The sequence below is a fragment of the Micromys minutus genome (genome assembly GCF_963924665.1).
Source record: "Micromys minutus genome assembly, chromosome: 11".
Taxonomy (NCBI): Eukaryota; Metazoa; Chordata; class Mammalia; order Rodentia; family Muridae; genus Micromys; species Micromys minutus.
In genome coordinates this window covers 59,634,917-59,653,644 of record NC_137980.1, presented here as the reverse complement: position 1 = coordinate 59,653,644, position 18,728 = coordinate 59,634,917, and the positions used below count along the sequence as shown (strand labels likewise).

General features: G+C 44.1%; 1 protein-coding gene across 3 annotated transcripts in view; it reads right to left on the bottom strand.

Moving 5' to 3' along the window:
* The window catches only part of MYT1 (myelin transcription factor 1), a gene marked incomplete at both ends in the record, with an annotated part of 40,701 nt that extends 22,761 nt beyond the window's left edge, over nucleotides 1-17,940 (bottom strand). The window contains 7 exons of one of the 3 annotated variants that reach the window (XM_080925496.1): nucleotides 375-509; nucleotides 2,810-3,688; nucleotides 4,846-5,093; nucleotides 5,849-5,911; nucleotides 9,889-9,919; nucleotides 10,840-10,894; nucleotides 17,845-17,940. In XM_080925496.1, coding sequence (XP_080781622.1) covers nucleotides 375-509; nucleotides 2,810-3,688; nucleotides 4,846-5,093; nucleotides 5,849-5,911; nucleotides 9,889-9,919; nucleotides 10,840-10,894 — 1,411 coding nt within the window. Of the gene's footprint in view, nucleotides 1-374; nucleotides 510-2,809; nucleotides 3,689-4,845; nucleotides 5,094-5,848; nucleotides 5,912-8,657; nucleotides 8,716-9,888; nucleotides 9,920-10,839; nucleotides 10,895-17,844 lie in introns of those variants that run through there. The other 2 variants (XM_080925495.1, XM_080925497.1) reach the window with 2 other exon arrangements.
* Nucleotides 17,941-18,728: the final 788 nt, after the last annotated feature.

Sequence of the window (18,728 nt, the reverse complement as noted above, 5' to 3'; positions counted from 1 at the left end):
GGCCATGGCTCTCTGAGCCTAATGAACTCAGTCAAGCATGTCCTTCCCACTAGGACTCTGCCTCTCAGAGAAGAAACTAGACTTTTTTGGTTGGTTTGTTTGTTTGTAGTCACAGTTCTGAACCCAATTTTCATAATTTCTGCTTCTAGCCTAAGAATAATAACAGACATCCAATCTTAAGCTTTCTAAACAAAGAGGCAACTGTGTCTAGGCCTCTATCTGCCCAGCTCAGTGAATATAGGCATTCCCTCCCACAGTTTGTATTTGACTTAAGCTGGTATCTATAGGTGGACACTTCAGAAGACTGTCCCCTGCCTTATACCATAAGACTCTAAACTTTAATCTTTGGTATAACCCTACATGAAGCTACTCACTCTCTGGAGGAATTCTATCCTTGTGGGGACAGCCAGACAGGCTGCGGTGATGTGGGTACAACCCAGTAACATGGCCAGTGCCATCACAGCCAGGTGTCGGACACTTGATTTCACGCTTCTCCACCCTGGAAGGATCTAAAACAAATATGACATATTATGCAAAGCCAGGAGACTGGTAAGGGAAAGGTAGGAACAGTTCCTGTCTCCACTTTTACTGATCCAAAAAAGACAGAAGCTGATAGTGAGGCAACTCCAGAAAAGCTGCTCCAAAGCTTAGGGAATGTCTTTTTCACCCCGTATATCAGGACAGACAGTAGCTGGAGTGTAGGCACTGTGTAAAATAAAGTATCTGTCAACACCCCTGAGAAAAGGTGTCCTTGAGACTTGATAAAATGAAGAAGACACAGGTTATGTGACTTATCTAAATCTAGATCCTTAATAAATACCTGAGCAGAAAATTAAACTCAAACTTTCAATTGCCAACCTCACCTCTACAGGCACATGTTGGCTACTAAGTGTGGACATCAGAAAAAAATGGGGTCCTTGTGATGTCTCAGAGAAACTTCTTTTTGATAGGCTATGCCAGAGCCAAGCTCAGAAATCCAGCAGAGGAAAGTAGGCCTGCTCCGTACTCCAAGTTCAAATGTGTAGGGAGTCAGATTTCTACCAATCCAGGCAAGTGGTGATATGCTCAGGGATTCAAACCTGTGCCAAATACCTGCCTGAGCCCCAAAAGTCTTGCTGTCAGTCCCTCCATATGTCAACATGTGTATGTTCCCATAGTCGAAAGGTACTGTCTAGATTCCTGTACTTCTAACCCTGAATTATACCTGGCTCCTAACGTTTATCCAAAGGTGAAAGTTCTTTAAATGCTTAGGCTTGGTGATACCAGGCATTCAGTGTCCCATCAAAACCTTATCTCTTCTAAGGACCCAAAGTCTGACAAACTGATGCTCCTATTCCTATACCTATTCTAAATCTGCCTCACCTTCAACCTACGCACCCTCAAATTGTTACCTTAGTATGACTTAACCTTAAGGGTATCACCTCAAGAGCCACCCTCCATGTCTACTTCACCTAGAAAACATGTTACAAATCAATCTGTCCTCTGATCGTATTTCATAGTCATGAGTATTCTCAAAATGTTATCCTTATGTCTCACCAAACTTGTGCTCAATTCTTACTCCTATAATTTTCTTATGTCTTCCCATAACCCAAGTGTACCTCCCAGGGTTCTCCACATATATATTCCCTACCTTCTCAGTTCCTGGCTCCACTGTCTGAGTTCTACCACCCTACCCCCTTTCTCTTTCTCTCTGTCTCTGTTTCTGTCTCTCTCTCTCTTCTCCTCCCTCTCCCCTCCCCCTTTCTTTCCTTTACTGCTTCCTTACTAGCATTAACTAACCCTTCCTCCTTTCCTGGAACAAGGCTGAAGAAGGGCCCAGAGTTTGATCCAGAGAAGAAAATTTTGCTTGGAAAAGGGAAAGAAGAGACTGAAGTCAGAACAGTTCTCTGATCTTAGAGTAGAGGTATCAGGACTAGGGAAACCCAGGGTAACTAAAAGCTGGCCTATCCAAGGCCTGCCCTCTTGCATTGTGGGGATGACTCTCCTGGGAAGAAGCTCCATGCACCTTGAGGTATGGTGACACTCAGATAATCAGATTTCACACAACACATGGCTAGCCTGGCCTACAAATTTGGTGTCCGTGTTATAACTATGGCCATAACATTTGCTCAGATCCCATCCTTAAATCTGGCTTCAGTTTTCAGCCTCTCTCCTATATCAATCCAGACCAAATACCTTACACTATCTCAGCCTTCCTTCCCTCTTCTAGACATCAGCTACTTGGTGAAGCTGATTCTACCCATAAACCCATACTTTACAGACAAATCCAAGGAAGATGCAGAGCTAGCAACAGGTTGTGACTACCAGAGGAACAAGGGAGAAATGATTCAAGTCAGCTTTGAGGTCACAATTCCATTGAGAAAGTGCTGAGGATGATCAAATACGGCCTTAAAAAACAGTTTTCAAGGGTTTAAGTCATCAAATGGTAGGTTTTGTCACTGGACAATCTGCTACAGATTAAGGCCAGAGTGACAGGATTATGACTAAGTGGCATGGAAACTGGGTTATCCACCCTCCTGCCCTCCTTCCTCTCCCCTACCTAGCCCCTTCTCTCATATCTCAGTTCCATGTGTATCTACAAATCACCACACAAAAAACAGTATAAGTCCATGCCCTCAATTTTTTTTACCTAAGTGCTGAGGTTATTTGTCCTCAAATGCTTTTCAATGTTTCTCCCATTCCAGTCTCTAAGGGGTTATAAGCTATAAACCATGTTTCTTCCCAGCCTCCATCTGCACTCTCAGTAGAGGTGATGTCCCTTCTAATGGGATAACAGGGTGAGAGATCAGAGCAGACCACTTTAGCCTACCTTTGTTGTAGCAGCTCTTCCTCACCACATCCAGGGGCTTTGCCATTTTCCCTGGCTCTCCTGGGCCCAGATGGCCCTGCTCGGCAGGTGGGCAGCCAGACTCACACACCGCTCGCACCTGCTCAGCCTTCAGGGCAATGGCCTGCTCCAAAAGGCCCAGATTCCCACGGGTCATCATGTCATACATTTCTGATTCATCTGTGACTGCTGACTTCTGGGAGTGTGAATCCTCATCCTTGTCGTCATCAGAACGAACCTCCACAATGACTGAGTACTCAGGTTTAGGACTGGATAGCTCTGGGCCTCGGAACTCAGGAGAAGTCTTCTGGACAGAGGTATGGGAGGTGTCTTCCCCAAAGATAACATTTGAAGCTGCTTCCTCCTCTTCCTCCTCTTCCTCTTCTTCCTCCTCTTCTTCATCCTCCTCTTCCTCTTCCTCCTCTCCCTCCTCTTCTTCCTCCTCCTCCTCTTCTTCATCCTCCTCCTCCTCTTCCTCCTCCTCATGACCTAGGACACCTTTCTGATTGCTTGACTCTTCACTAACTATATCCTTCAAAGACTGGGAGCATGGCTCCTGGGAACGTTCACTGGTCACTTCAATGACCTCCTCCACATCTTCTGGCTGTATAAAGAGGTCCTTTTCACCCTCATCACTGTTGGCCTCCATTGCAGCCTCATCCTGAAGCTGATGAACAACAGTGGGGCCCAACTTAGCTACTGAGACTGAATCTTCCTGCACAAGGGTTTCTTCAGCAATTTGGCCCAGATTTAGGAGGGAAGTTGCAATGATCCCCTGGTAGCTACTGTAGCTGCCCTTGGCAAAGCCAGAAGGGCTGCTTGTGGGGTTGGAGCCAAAATGGGGCTTGATCAGGTTTTTCCCTGCATAAAACAAGAAATACCATGGGGCCTTGAAGAGAGCATGAGAGGAATGTCCCCAGGTCTCTGCTCCCAACAGTAGCAATCCTCTACCTGGCCCCCGCTGCCCACCCTCAACACCGTAGCCCAAAAGACATGGAAATGAAGTATGAGCAATCCTGTCAGCCTTCTGCCTGGATTCAAAAACCATGGGGGAATCAATTTCAGCTAGATTACATTGATATATTTCATACTCATATTCCATCATTTATTTTCTCAAATCAGACAGATCTGCATTTTATATAATGGAACTTAAAGAAAAAAATCAGATGAAAATTTATTTCATAATTGAAAAATCACATATTTTTGAAAGGACATGAATTTAAATCTTTTAAACATAGTAACAGATCTTACTACAAGTTGGTCCTGTGGAACTCATGAACCAGTGTTTTTAGCAACAGTAGGAGCCAGCCTTACCATATAATATCCCAAGAGGCAGGTGAGTTGTGGATCTTTTCTACATGGAACACAAACTTGCTTTACTCCCATGGTCCATGCATTCAGTTGAGTCTCAAGAAGGAAGTCAGTGAGGGCTCAACATAGATTTCTTAAAAAATATGTGAAAACTCTATCTCAACCATTTAAATTCAGCTGATCCCAGGAAGTTGGGAAGTCAGGGGACTCTCAGATGCTTTCTTTCCTCTCCTGGCTTCTATGAGCAGCCCCGTTTCAGAGTCCTGATTTATCCTGAAGTGAGGTATTTAATCAGTACCTGCCCTTGAGGTCTAAAAACAAAGTATATCTCGTGAGCCAGGGAGATGGGCTCTTTCTAGAGCCTCCCACAGACAGAGGCACAGCATGCATCATCTTTATTTCTCACACACATGGAGCCTTGCCTCAGAATCAAACTTTTGAGAGTGCATGGGAGTGCAAGATGCATGTCCAGACCCACTTTCCCATCTCTACCCTGCACACAGTGTTCACACACACTATAGTAGCCCCCCCCCCAATCCTGGGCAGACCCCTTTTCCAGGAAGCTGCACATGTCAGGACAAGACATTCCTTGTTCTCAAGACAGCTTTCTGCACTAAGCTGAACTCCCCCCATCCCCCTCACAGGCTGCAATTCTCCAGGGCTACACTAAGCAGCCTTTATTCAAAGGAGAAAGAGCAATATAGTACCTTCAGCTGTCTGTGGGCGATGAATCTCCTCCTGTCCTGACATCTCAGCCTCAGCCTCCTCCAGGGGTCCTTCTGATTCATCTGAAACAGAGGCGTCCTTCACTTCAGCATCCTCACTGCTGTCACTGTCCATGCGGTAGCCCTCATCCAGAGCCAGCCTCAGAGGGTGTGACTTCCTCTTAGATACCAGGTGCTCAGTCTCAGCATCCTCCAGTTTTCTCTTCTTGGCCAGAGGGCAACTCTGTAAGCTGAAAGGGAAGATGGATGGTACCAAGAGCCAGGCCAGCTTCCCGAGACACCCAGGAGGTCATTCTGAGAGTCTCTCCTATAGCCACTCTCAGATGTAAGCTTCAAATGCTAATATATTTACATTTTTACATCTAATTACATACATCTAAAAGTTTCTGATTGTATTTTAAAATGCATTACAGTGAGCCAATTCCACATATGAAATGAGGATTCAAGCCCCACTGCCCAAGATTGCTCCTCTCTAAGCTACTCCTCAGATCAAACCACCATCCCACATGTACCCCAAGCTTATCTCAGTCTAATTTCTCCCTTACTGGTCCTTTTCTTCTCCTCCCTCAGACCTCTACACATATACCCACCCAGGAGTGTGACACTGCTGTCCCCTGTAAAACCTAACTGATCACAGGGAATGACTATGCTGACAGTTGTAACTTTCATGGGCACATGGTCTACTTTAACCTCTGCCATACAAATATACCTAAGACCCAAAATAGTCCTTCTGGAAAAGCAAAGGTGCTAAGGACGGGTAATCTACCACCCCTCGTGGCACACTCTTTGCCAGGCTCACCTTGGTGAAGGCACTACAGGAACACAGACCAGTGGGAAGACACTAGGGCTTAGAAGGGTTAGGTCAGCTTGGTCTTAGCAGTCAGTCAAGACAGAAAGGTCTTAATCCACAGAAGAAAACATATCTGAGAAGAGAACCCCAGACTTCCTTCCTAGGAGTCTTCAAGAGTATTGGCAGGCCTCTTACCTCCGATGTCTGGAGTACTTGCCCCGCACATGTCCAGAACCAGTACATCCTGGGGTAGGACAACTGGAGAAAAAAAGCAGAAGAGAGCACCTTAGGCATCAGAAGCTGGATCTCACCCTAAAGAACAAAAGAGGGTCTCCAAATGGCTCATCTTAAGATGGACTCTGGCAGTTTGCTAAAAAGTAGTGAAAAAATTAACCCAATTTAAAAAATGAATAGCTAGTTACAACTTTATGAATGTATTTAACTAAAGATCTATACACACAAGATTAAGGCATCTACTGGATGGGTTCATTTTTCCACAGCAGACATTCCACCAGCTTTCAGGGGGCTTGGGGTGCAAGTATCCTCTATAAGGTAGACTCCTGTCTTATCTGATCCAAGGCCAGAGCCAGAGATTGAATTTCTTCATGTTCATCACTGGTATTGTGATGCTCCAAACTATAGTCAGCTCCAGGCTATAGTCTGTCCTCCCTTTCTATCAAATAGGACTTAGGCTGCAATCAAGAAGGAGTCTGTATAGATCAAGCCAAAACCACAGCTTGTAGGAGAGACACTGGTACCTGCTCAGCCTGGTTCTCTGCTTCCAAATAGAAAAGAAAGCCAGTGGGGGGGGGTGGGCAATGAACTATCCTGCCTGGTACAAGAGGATGGAAGTGAGACCTCAGAAGTTCCTCACCTTTAGCCATCAACATTACCATATCAGTGAAAACTTCCAAACACGAGACCTAACACTGACCACATGGCCCAGCCAAGAGGCCAATAGGAATGAATACTCAGGTTAGAAAAGCTATAGGTTGGCTGCGAGCATCTGCCTCTGTATTTGTTTGGCTCTGGCAGAGCCTCTCAGGAGGCAGCTATATCAGGGTCCCATCAGTCCCCAGTGGAGGAGCTAGAAAAAGAACTGAAGGGGTTTGCAACCCTATAAGAACAACAATATCAACCAACCAGACCCCCCAGAGCTCCCAGGGACTAAACCACCAACCAAAGAGCACACATGGACGGATTCATGGCGCCAGCTGCACAGGTAGCAGAGGATGGCCTGGCAGGGACATCAATGGAAGAAGTCCTTGGTCCTGTCAAGGCTCAGTGCCCAGTGTAGGGGATGTCAGGGTGGAGAGGCAGGAAGGGGTGAGTGAGTAGGTGGGGGAGCACCCTCATAGAAGCCAGGGGGACGGAGTAGGGGGGTTCTGGAAGGGAAACTGGGAAAGGAAATAACGATTGAAATGTAATTTTTTAAAATATCCTATAAAAGAAAAATAAAGAACAGTAATAGGGACACCTATGTGGTATGAGAGGCAAGGGTCCGTCACAGCTCGAGTTCTGTGGGTGCAAGAAGATGCTCCTAATTTATAGTACTGTAGACCAGCAAGATGATCTGCGTGGCCATGTGAGAGAGCATATCAGATTTCAGCCCCTTGTGGGGCAACCAACCTGTCTGAAAGTAGAGACAAAGAACCCATTTCTAAAAGAACTGCTATTGTGGACCAGAGTTCCTACTAGGATCAGTATTAGTTCTAAAATTTGGCCCATCTTCTCAAACTCTGCAAAGGGAGGCAGGTAGGGAGTGGCCCTAGAAAAGGCCAATCCGCCTTTGTTCAGATGCTCCTGATAGTTTCTAGGAGAAAAAAAGCAGGAAGATATTTTATCAGATTTTTTTTTCAGATGGGGAGTTATTTCTAACCCTGGCCAGCCTATTGTAAAATCTGGGCTCACATTTGCTTTCACTCTCTCAAGAACTAGCTTTGAGACTTTTCACAAACAGTTCCTTGTTACTGGGATTTGAAGTTGAGATCACAGTTAGTCAACTAATCACTTAATCAGGCAATTAGGCAGCAGCTGCTGTGGAGGCCTGTGGGCACTGGCACTGTCCCCATGTCATTTGTTTCCCAATAAGTATGATACTCAACTCAGAAAAGTACAGAAAAGGTCTCCAGACAGATGTGCCTATACCTTCCCAACCAGCTCTGAGCCTGAGTACATAAAGCTGCCAAGGCCATCTGGACAGAAACTGGAACCTCCTTAGACACAGAAACAGGAAACATCAAGCAGAGTGACATGAGACCCAGCCAGAGCTCCAGATACTGTAATGAGATCGGACATCAGTCATGAGCCTCCCAGGGTAATCAGAGCACACACAGCACTGAGGAGTGTAAGACTCAAGAAGCTCAGCATGGTGGCGCATACCTGGAGTCCCAGCCCTGGGGAGGCAAAAGAAGGTGGATCTTTACAAGTTCAAGGCCAACCTAGTCTACAGAGTGAGTTCCAGGACAGCAGGAGCTACAAAGAGAAACCCTGTATCAAAAAACAAAACAAAACCAAAACAAAAGGAACAAGTGAGAATCTCATGAGCACACTGAAAATTCATATGCACTATTATCTGCTAACACCTCCTGGAGCTGAGCATAAGTGGGTGAGCAACAAGGAAGTGACCCTTCATCTAAAACTTGGTGCCCGTGTGTGCTCATACAGTTATAGATGCTCATGCATGCTCTTAGGCAATTATAGGAGTTCATACGCAGACACAGACTTTTGGGTCTGCTTATCAGTATTCAAAATCAAAGTTTTTTAATCCCTTGGTATGGTTTTGGATCTCACGTAAATGAAGCCAGGGTCAGAGATACAAGCGGGTGGAACAGGTAGAGAGCTGAGGAGGAGGCTCTGAGGGTCCAAACACAAGACATAGGCATCTAGAACCCAATTTTGGGAAGATTCCAAATCCCAGATTAGAGCACCAGGATCTAACTACTCCCCATTTAAAAGGACTGACTCCCTTCCTGAATGTGTGTGAGAGGAATCTTGTACTCACCTGTCCTCTGGGCAGGAGCTGGCTATGGCTCAAAGAGGAAGGACCCCAGATGAAGAAAGGTGTATGTTTGAGAAAAGGGTACATTTAGGACAACCCTAACCAGCCCACTGATCCTAGCCCTCCCCCATCTCCTGCCTCAGCAAAATCTCTCAGGGTTCTATAAATGATGTTGAACTCCAACAAAATACAAACTGGAATGTATATCAGTTCCTTCAAGAATGCTGAAGGAAAATTATTAAATCTATTTCTCCTAAGAGCTAGGATTAAATTCAGGACACAGGAAATTTTATAGAGGTCCAACAGGCCTCACTGGATCTTGTTTATTCTAATCCAAGCTCCTCAGATAATCTTGTAGCAACCATTCTTCAGCCTCCCAGATAACGAATGTCATTTTAAGAGCTCTGCCTAAGCTATAGGGTAGCCCAAGGCCAAGGGTACTACAAGCTGAGAAATTTTGAGCCAAAGGGGCATAAATCCATCATCCATGAAGAGTCCTACAAACAGGTCTGCATTCAAATGAGTTTGTCCAAAATCATGATTTCCATATACATAATGTTCTCTCCCAAACCACAACACCAAGCCTTTCGTGAGTCTCAAGTCTCTATTCTGGCACCCGACAGTGTGAGCCCCACCCAAAGAGAGGTCATGTCTGCTTCTCAGATCAGAGATATGCTGTCCTGGTAAAAAGACCCCTGGAGAGGTGAAGAGCATGTGCTGGATAAATGATCCCATAAAAGAGATGGTGTCACACACATTTAATCACAGCACTTGGGAAGCAGAAACAGAAAGATTTCTGGGAGTTTGGAGCCACCATGGTCTATATAGCAAGCTCTAGTCCAGGCAAATACAATGAGAATCTGTCTCAAAAAATAAAAATGCTCCCACCATAGCCTGTGTGTAGTCAGCCATCCCCACACAGCACAGTGGACAGCAAACATGTAGACACATAAATGAATATCATTGTATGAAAAAAATCACCAAAGTAACTTGTTGTGGTTTGGAGAACCATGGTGACAGTCCAGATGCTAGTTAGGAACAGTGCAAGGGTGACCTATGGCAGGGCCAGTTTGGACCTGAGAAAGAGCATAGTTGGATAAAGACAGCAAGATACGTCAGAGAGTGAAAGCTATTTCCTCAGAGAAAACAATAGTTTGTATAAATTTTATCAAAAATTGCATATTGGGCAAGAAGATGGTGAACAATGCTCATGCAAATAGGATTACTTTCTTACCTGAGGTCTGCACCTGTGGTCTCTGGGGGTCCTGGGTAAGATAAAGAGAAACAGAGAAATATGCATACATAGGACTTAAACTTTTAGAAGAATGCTTCCCTAAAAGTATAAACCTAATAAAATTGACACCTTCACAAAGACAAGATGTTCGCCCTTTGCTGACCCACAAGAACTTCCCCTGAAGTCAGTAGAGAAAGCTGTTCCCTTAACAAAGTGCTGTGACCCCTACACCACACACATACACACCAGATTTTCAGAGAAGACCTGACAGTCTCTCTGCCCTCAGGCTCGGGGGTTTATCTCTCTGTAATTGTGGATATATGTCAGCTTTTGACAGAATATACTGCCTAACAGATTAAGTTGCACAAAGACTAGAACCAACAAAAGCATGACTGGTCACAATGGGCACTCGCTACAAGATATGCAGGAATCCAACCAGAATAGGCCTCGCTTACATATTCAAAACTTTTGGATACTCTGGGAAGCTCCAAGTGAGAGAGTTGGAGTGGGATAGGGGCATAGCCAAGCAGGTAAGGCTCAGTCTTAATAAAGTCCACCCACTGTCAAGTCCACCCAACAACCTTCAAATCCCCAACAGCACCAACAGTGATCTCTGGAAAGAAAGGGGCTACTGGCCAAAGGCCAGTGGTGGCCAAAGGCCAGGGACCCTTTCTTTCCAAACTAATCAGGTTCCTGAGTGAACTCTGCTATCCCCACTCTGTGGAACTGTACTTGTCCCCACACATTTGCCTGAGGCAACTCTGTATGAGCTGAAAAGGCCTTCAGGAAACCCTTAAATACTGCATCGAGGAACAGATGAAGAGCCCAAAAGTCCCAGGTGCCTAGTATAGGCCAAAGGCTACCAGGAAGCTGAGCATTTAATTATATCAACAGTTTCAGAGAGGGCAGCTGCCGAGGGAGGGGACCAGGCCAGACTGAGTCGGCGCTCACCTCGGAGGGTCTTGGACCGTGTTCGGGCTCGCTTGTCATCACTTTCTGAGCTCATCTGCAAAGTAAAACAATCACCATGTTAAGAACCATCCAGGGTTAGCACCTGCCATGTCTTAAACCATCAGACACATCTGCTCATTTTTTGACTTGTTTTGTTTTTTTGATGGAAGAAAGATTATCTGTGAATGACAAGAATGGAACCAAAAGAAGCAAATTAGGAGAATCTTGGGGGTCTGCCGGGGAGAGAGCCCAGGCTTAATGATATCTCATCTATACCTCCTAATGCCTCACTGTGCTTTACCCACACTGCTCCAGGGTCCTATCTGCTCACAAAAGCCACAGCCTCAAGTGTGTAGATATTTGATAATAAAAGGGACTCCTGGCACAAGGAGTAACACCCACTGCTCACCTTACGAGGCAGGAACTGAGGTACAAGACATGTTGCTGACCATAGATTCATCTGCTGGAGATGAGTCAGCTTAACATAGTCTAAGGCCTGGCTTCCATGGACATTTTCCTCCTACTTGGCACATGTTTTAATGTTCCTAATATACTGGTGTCATATGGGTAGAAACTGGTTGCCTGAGCAATGCTGAGGTGTCCTCTGGCCTCTGTTAGAATCTTCACTCACCTAGAAAAGCCTCCATGGGGCTGCTGCCTACAACATGGTCCTTTGAGAAAACCGTGGAAGAGCTACTATGAAGGTGACAGCCACAGATAGGGTACATCTGAGGATGGGGGTCCTCAGGTGAATCCTCATCTTGTGTCACCATGGCAAATCTGCAGGAACAGATAAAATACTGGCAAACTTTGTGATGAAGGAAAAAAAAATCTTCTCACAGATATCAGGGTGGGGCAAGTGTACACCCAAGCAGAAGACGGGCCAGTAAAGACTTACTACCTGTCTCCACAGTCAGAAGAAGACAGTAAGTCAACATCTTTCCCAGACCATAGATTTCTCCAGGACAACAAAGCTCTGTGTGAGTGGTTTGGCAAAGGGGGAAGTGAGAGAATGGAATATGTTGCAGATGGAAGAGAATAGCTAGAGTCAAGCCTCTACCTCACCAACTAGGAAAAAAGAAAACAGAATTAATTCCTCAGTTGGCAGATGAAATTCACAAGTGAACTTTCCCATGAAGCAGTATAGCATACAGTGATCTATATAATTTGTTAAAGAAGAAAAATAAAAAACAGGGTAATTTATGCAACCTGTCAGCTCCAGGGTATGGAGCATAAAGCCATAAGCCACGTGTTTATTATAGCCTTCCCATACAACAGAGACAATTACTATAATTTCTATTTTTAAAGCAGAGGCTCCCCGTGGACCACTGGCTCACATTTAGCGTAAAGAGAGGAGCAGGTGTCAAAGGGACGTCATTACGTCTATGAGCCTTCAAACGTCGATTGCACTGAGCCAGTGCACGACGCCTTCTGAGGCAGGGCACACAATACATCTGATTGCCCCATGCCTGTGTTCGGCTAAAATGTAATCTATAGCTTTTTGTGTCAGTTTTCCCAAGGAAATTGGCAGGCATTCTGCTAGATTAAAGTATGCCTTGGCAATTTGGATTTCCTGTGGATAAATTATTCAAAGGGCAGAGAATAGAGAGGGTTACAGGGATGTGTAATGGGCATTGCTTACAAACTGTGAGCTCCCATTGATGAAGCTAACAGCTGTGGCATTCATTGTCCTGAGCACCTTCTCTTTGCAATTTACTTGCATCAAGTATTCAATGTACAAGAAGTTCTCTTCAGTTTGCATAGCTTTGATTTCAGGAGGAAACTCCTGAACTTGTGGGAGAGAAGCCAGGCTCTTTAATATGATGAGAATGCATTCATAGGATCTGGATGACTTGTGAAGTCAATGCCAAGGGGTGATTCTCCTCTCACTTTTGAAATTGACAGTGGTAGCTGCTGTAGAGGCATCTGGCAAAATGTATGAGAAAGTCACATGCTTTCTTTTGCAAAGTACTGCAGAAGGTGTCTACAGACTTTTTACCTATAAGTAGTATACCCCTTAGGCCATCATGCTCAGGGAAGCACCGTGCCTAGCTTTGCCCAGACTCACTGACTAATTGGCCTGGAAGCAGATCCTAAGACATCCTGCCTGCTCCATACAGGAATGGTCCCTGCCTATGGCACAACTCACTGATACAAAAGCAATGAGATGCTTCTCAATTTTACCATAATTAAAAAAAAAAAAAAACTTTTCTTTCTTCCAAAGACAAACAGAAACTGTTTTTGCAGAATCTATACATAACTCAATGGCTTCTTGCCTTGAGGGTTAAAGGGGTTCCTTTATTCAGACAGATAATCCTGTCTCACTCTGAGAACTGTGAGATCAGGGATCTTTCCCATGAACATCAGCTCTGTTTCTCTAACATCAATGTCATACTGCAGATAGAGCACATCTTTAGTTCTGACATTTTATCAGTTTTACCTTGTATGAGAAAATAACTTCCAAATACAAACACTTTGTATTTGTATAATGTATAGCTATTACATTTGCCTGAGAGAACTGTGTCTCCAATCTAAACTTGTTTCCTTGGCAACTATTCTTAAAAGCAGTCTCACTGGAGGGTGGTTGTTTGTTTTTGTTTTGTTTTTGCCTTGAACTGTTCTATATTGCTTTAGTAAAAGCAAGACCAGTCATTCAGACTTTTTCAACACAATTACTAGCCCCTTTTCATACTCACTTGCCAAACTGAACTCCCTGTGTTAAACCTTTACGAAGTCAAGAATCAAAATATCAAACCCAGCAAGCAGCCTCCAAACCTGCAGCTTACTTTTGGCTCTATTTTGGTTGTCTGAGGAATAAACTCAGGACTCAACACAGCCTAAACAACAAATAGCTGGTCTTTAAGAAGAAACGATGGGGTCAGGCATGGTGGCACATACCTTTAACCCCAGCACTGTGAAGAGTCAAGCAAAGCCCAGGGAGTTCAGGGCCAGCCTGGTCTATATAGCAATCTCTAGGCCACTTAGGACTATATAGTGAATCTTTGTCTCAAAAAGAAGAAAGGGCAGGGAGAGGAAATAAAAATCATGAGTTTAGTTTTCTAGAGGTCCAGGGATTCCCTAAGCCAGTTGGTTCTTGTTGACTTTTACCTTGACATCTAAAGCCAATTGCCCATACCCACTTCTTGCCTGATGGCCAAGGACTATCTAAGGGCAGAATCTGAGCTGAAACCTGACCCCCAAATGGAGGTGACCTGGCCTTAGGAGTTTTGCACATCACTCTAGAAAGGCAACAAGGCTGTTCAGGGGTAAACACAAAGATAAGAACCTGCTGATCCCCAAGAACCTGAGAACCTGACTGAGGACAGGAACAGTGATCCTACAAGGGATACCTAAGAGTATCCATGAGAGACACCTCAGGATTGAGGTGAGTTATCTACCTTTGGATAGACAAATCAAACCCAATGGTCTGACCCCTGACATCCCTCTGACCACATCTCCTAACCAGCTCATTTTCTGAAAGGCCCCATTTTGTGCTGAGGAGAGCTCCTACCTTCACAAATGTGTGAGGTCATTCACTGCCTCTTGCAGAGAGCTATTCAGGCCACATCAAGACAAACCACAGATGGAGGAAATAGTGAGTATGTGGGGCAGTCAAAACTATCTTAGAAGCTGGTGCTGGTGGAGGAGGGATACATCAGAGGGAGCTGAGCAGACAGCTGCAGAGTCTTGGTGCGAGATTCTACACCTCTTGATACCATATGCCATTCATTCTAGCCCTAGACTGGAAGGAGATTCTTCAGTGCTTTATTTAACCTAAAATGTACTCTAGCTAGGAGTGATGACACATGCCTTTAATCTTAGCAGGATTAAAAACAGGCAGAAGCAGGATGATCTCTGTGAGTTCAAAGCTAGTCTGGTCTACATAGCAAGTTCCAGGTCAGCCAAGGCTACCTATTGAGACAGTATCTCATGGGAGGAAATGTGCTCTAATAACCAGAAAAGCTGAATTATTAGAATAAATTTAGGACAGTTTTTAAAGCTATGGGATCATGTAGATTAGTGTTCTAACAGAAGACTGAGGTTTTTTATATACACTTCCTCTAGAGACTTAGGGAAAGGTATCTGCTTCATCCCTGACTAAAGAAAAAGTTGAAAGAGCTATGTGGTACAAAGGTAGCAAAAATTGGCCATTCCTTCCCCAATTCACTTGACAGTATTTTTAAGAGTAAAAAGAAATACAATGGTTTGTCTTGTTTTGGACTCTCCTGTGACAGCCAAAAGGGTTACAAACTCTTGTGTTCTGACAGTAGTATAAACCTGTGCAGACCCAAGTCCAAATCCACTGGGTTGGGGAAAAGGGCACTCAACTTAGGATTCAAGAGCCACCTTCAAGCACCAGACTTACCTTTTCCTCCATAAAAACTACAATCGGGACTCTAGGAGTCCCTACCCCATTTTCTGATCACCATTAATGGTTGCCCTTCCTTTTTATGTAAGTTCTAAGCCTTCAGGCCAGTTCATAGCCACAGAAGGATGCAAAAATTCCCCTAGAAGCCCAATATAGATTCTTCTTCCTATTAGCTGAATGTCTGTGACTAAATCATGTGCCCATGCCCACTAGGAGTCATCATAGCACTTTCTGGTTCTTTGCAGTGATAGTTCTGCTCCCGTTTGGGGGACACCCATGATGTGTCTGACATCCCCTCACAGTTCTTCCACCAATTATACAATCTACTTACAAGTAAATAGACCTTCCACTTTCTGTGATACAGAAATGTCACTATCCATGGGACATTATTCAGAAAATGTCTCAGGAGGGGGGTGTGGTTTTTGACAGTTCTAAACATGAGATCTTGGCTCACTCCAACCCCTAAATTAAAAAATATAACCAATTAGACTACCTGGTAAAGCAGCCATATCTGTTTCAAACTTCATAAAAGGAATTTTTTCTTTGTTTCTTCTTTGAGACATGGTCTTGCTATATAGCCCAAGGTAGACTTGTTTTGACCCTCCTACTTTATCCTTCCAAGTGCTGGGATTACAAGTGTTCCTAGTTATAAATGGAATTTGTAACTCTCAAGGGCCATTGGTTTTGTATCTCTCCAACTTGTTGATCCAGCATCAAGTCAGACAGCTAAGTAGGAGAGTCGCCTCCCTCCCTGAAGGTGCTTCTGTTTAATTGTCCTTACCAGAGATCCTTCTTCCACAATTAATTGTCCACTAAAACATGTATGCCTTGGGACCAAAGATTTTGTTCAAGTTCAGAAGGGGTTCAAGGTTCACCATCTGTGCTTAACATGCTAACATGTGGCATCCCCTAACATACCTACTCAGGCCTTCTCTGACAGCCCTACATGGTCCTAAGCTATCCAACTACTCAACTGTGCTGAATTCAGCACACCAGTGATCTTACTATGTGGGCTATTTCCATGGCTCCTCATCTTACTCACATACCATTTTAGGTATCTTAGCCCATGCTACTTCTCTCAGTTTCTGTCACCTGTGATACCCCTCAGTTCTGGCCCATAAGCCCATTCACATCTTCCCTCCTCTATTCGTCATCTTGTTTTTTGTTTCTACCTTTCTTTTTAAGGGCCACCATGTATTAGCTATCTTGGAACTCACTATGTAGTTCCAGTTGGCTGGCCTTGAGCTCATAGAGATAATACAGTTATAAAACCTTAGTGCTGCTAATATGGTCCAAGTGTCAGCTCATTACCAGCACCTGCATTCTGAACAGTCACATATAGCTCATGGCAAACTCAAATCCTCTGAGCATGTTGTGCCTGGGATGTAGAGAAACCAGAGCCTTCCTACTTCACTTTGACAGGATACCAAGAAATTTGCTTAGAGCCTAAGTCAAGCCACTTTCATGGTCATATGGTCTGACACCCATGTCTCTTGGGGTTTGGGTACAGTGAAGTGAGAGAGGTGAAAAATTCAGTAATGGAAATAAATAATATTTTACCATAATATTTAGGACACTGTGTTGATAATCTTCAGCACACTGATAACAGAATCAAACTGAGTCTGAGTGTTTATCAAAGTGACCATAATAGACCTGTTAATTATACATTTCTATCACCAGACAGAAAGGAAAAATTGTATATTCTAATAATAAAATGCAAGTACCCTGAGATGTCATTCTGCCTTAAACTCATAGACTTTTCTATCTGTACGTGTGCTGTCCCTTATCCTGAATGCCATGCCTAGGTGCTTGCTGAGACACTCAATACAAATCGTCAACATGTCAGATAATAAGTTGATATCTGGACACCAGCAAGATGGCTCAGTGGTTAACATAACTTATTGCTCTTTAAGAGAACCTAGGTTCAGTTTCTAGCACCCAGTGGCTTACAATCATCTGTAACTTCAGGTCCAGGGAATCTAATGCCTTCTTCTGACCTCTGCAAATACCAGGTATACACCACGCCATGCACAAGCATATATGCAGGCAAAATATTCATAGACATAAAATAAGTGAATCTAAAATATTGTTAAAGAGGTTAGCATCTGACCTCAGGTATGGATGCCCCATGCCTCTCTCTATCTTGACTCCTAGCTCTGATGTCATCTGCTCTAGATAGTGGGTCTCAGACAGAACAAGTCAGCAGGAAGCTGTAGAATTAGAAGGTTAGTGGCCAAACCATGTCATAGACATAGGCACTACCTTGAAGATCAGGAGTATCCTTGGGAAGCAAGGACCCTGTGTTACCCCATCATGCTTTCTGGGCAGGCATGAGTGGGGTGCATCATCTTCCCCACTTATAAAGATTAAAAATAAAAGATCAGCAGACTTTATGGATTCTTTATTCACAATTAACTATCAAACCCCGGGGACTGTGAGCCCACCCAGGCCCAGACAAGGTAAATGAAGGACAGGTGACAACATACATAACTGGTACCAAACATGAACACGCAAAATGGAGAGCTGGATGAAAGGTAGGACTCTACTATCACCCGGAGTTTTCATCCTTCTTCCTTTAACTATAGGTAATGTCAGTCCCCATCTCGACTCTGAAGAACCCATGGCTGAGCCCTTACCTTGTTGTATCTACACAGGAAATGTCTCTCAGTTCTGCAGCTACTGGTCTTGTCTTCCTGTGTCCACCTCTGGGTCAGAAGTTTGCCCCGGAACTCATTTTCTGAGGGTTTAAAAGAATAGAGGTTCAGAAAAGGGAACTCTGACAAATATCAGCCAGGCAGGCCTATGAAGAGAAAAGAAAAATACAGGACATTTTAAGTGAAGCAAGATACAATCCCTGGAATCTATCAGAAAGACAAACAAATTCACTGCTCATGGTTGTTCCAGGATAAAAAGAAAGAAAGAAGGAATAGGAGAAGGGGGGAAAGGAAGGAGGGAAGGAGGGAGAGAGAGAGAGAGAGAGAGAGAGAGAGAGAGAGAGAGAGAGAGAGAGACCCTTACTCTTTATAAGCAGAGTCTACACCATGACCTCACCTCTGATGGCTATTCTGCACATGTATTACAGGATGTAGACACCCAAAATTGCTGCTCTAACTCAGGGCACTAATGTGGACCATATGAGACCCACCTTGAAAACAAAAATGACACAATGACACTAAGGGATTTTGAAAACTAAGTGACCAAAGAATGAATAACTCAATCATAACTACATTTTTATTATCCCAAAAGAATGTGCAGCTCAAATCCATTTGCTTTTGTAAAATGTATATGTCATTCAACTTCTCAAGCACCCACTGACGGAGGAAAGTGAAGTCCACGCAGTAAGCCTGATCAGCTCTGATAACATAGCCTCTCACAAGGAGCCCTGCACCCCACTAGCATTCATTACTAGTTTTCAGTGTATTTTCTCTTCCTGGTTTTTACTTCTCTCCAGGGCAATGCCTACGGTTAATATTTAATTCTCAAATTCACATAGATTCACACATCTAAGCAGAGGCTGAAT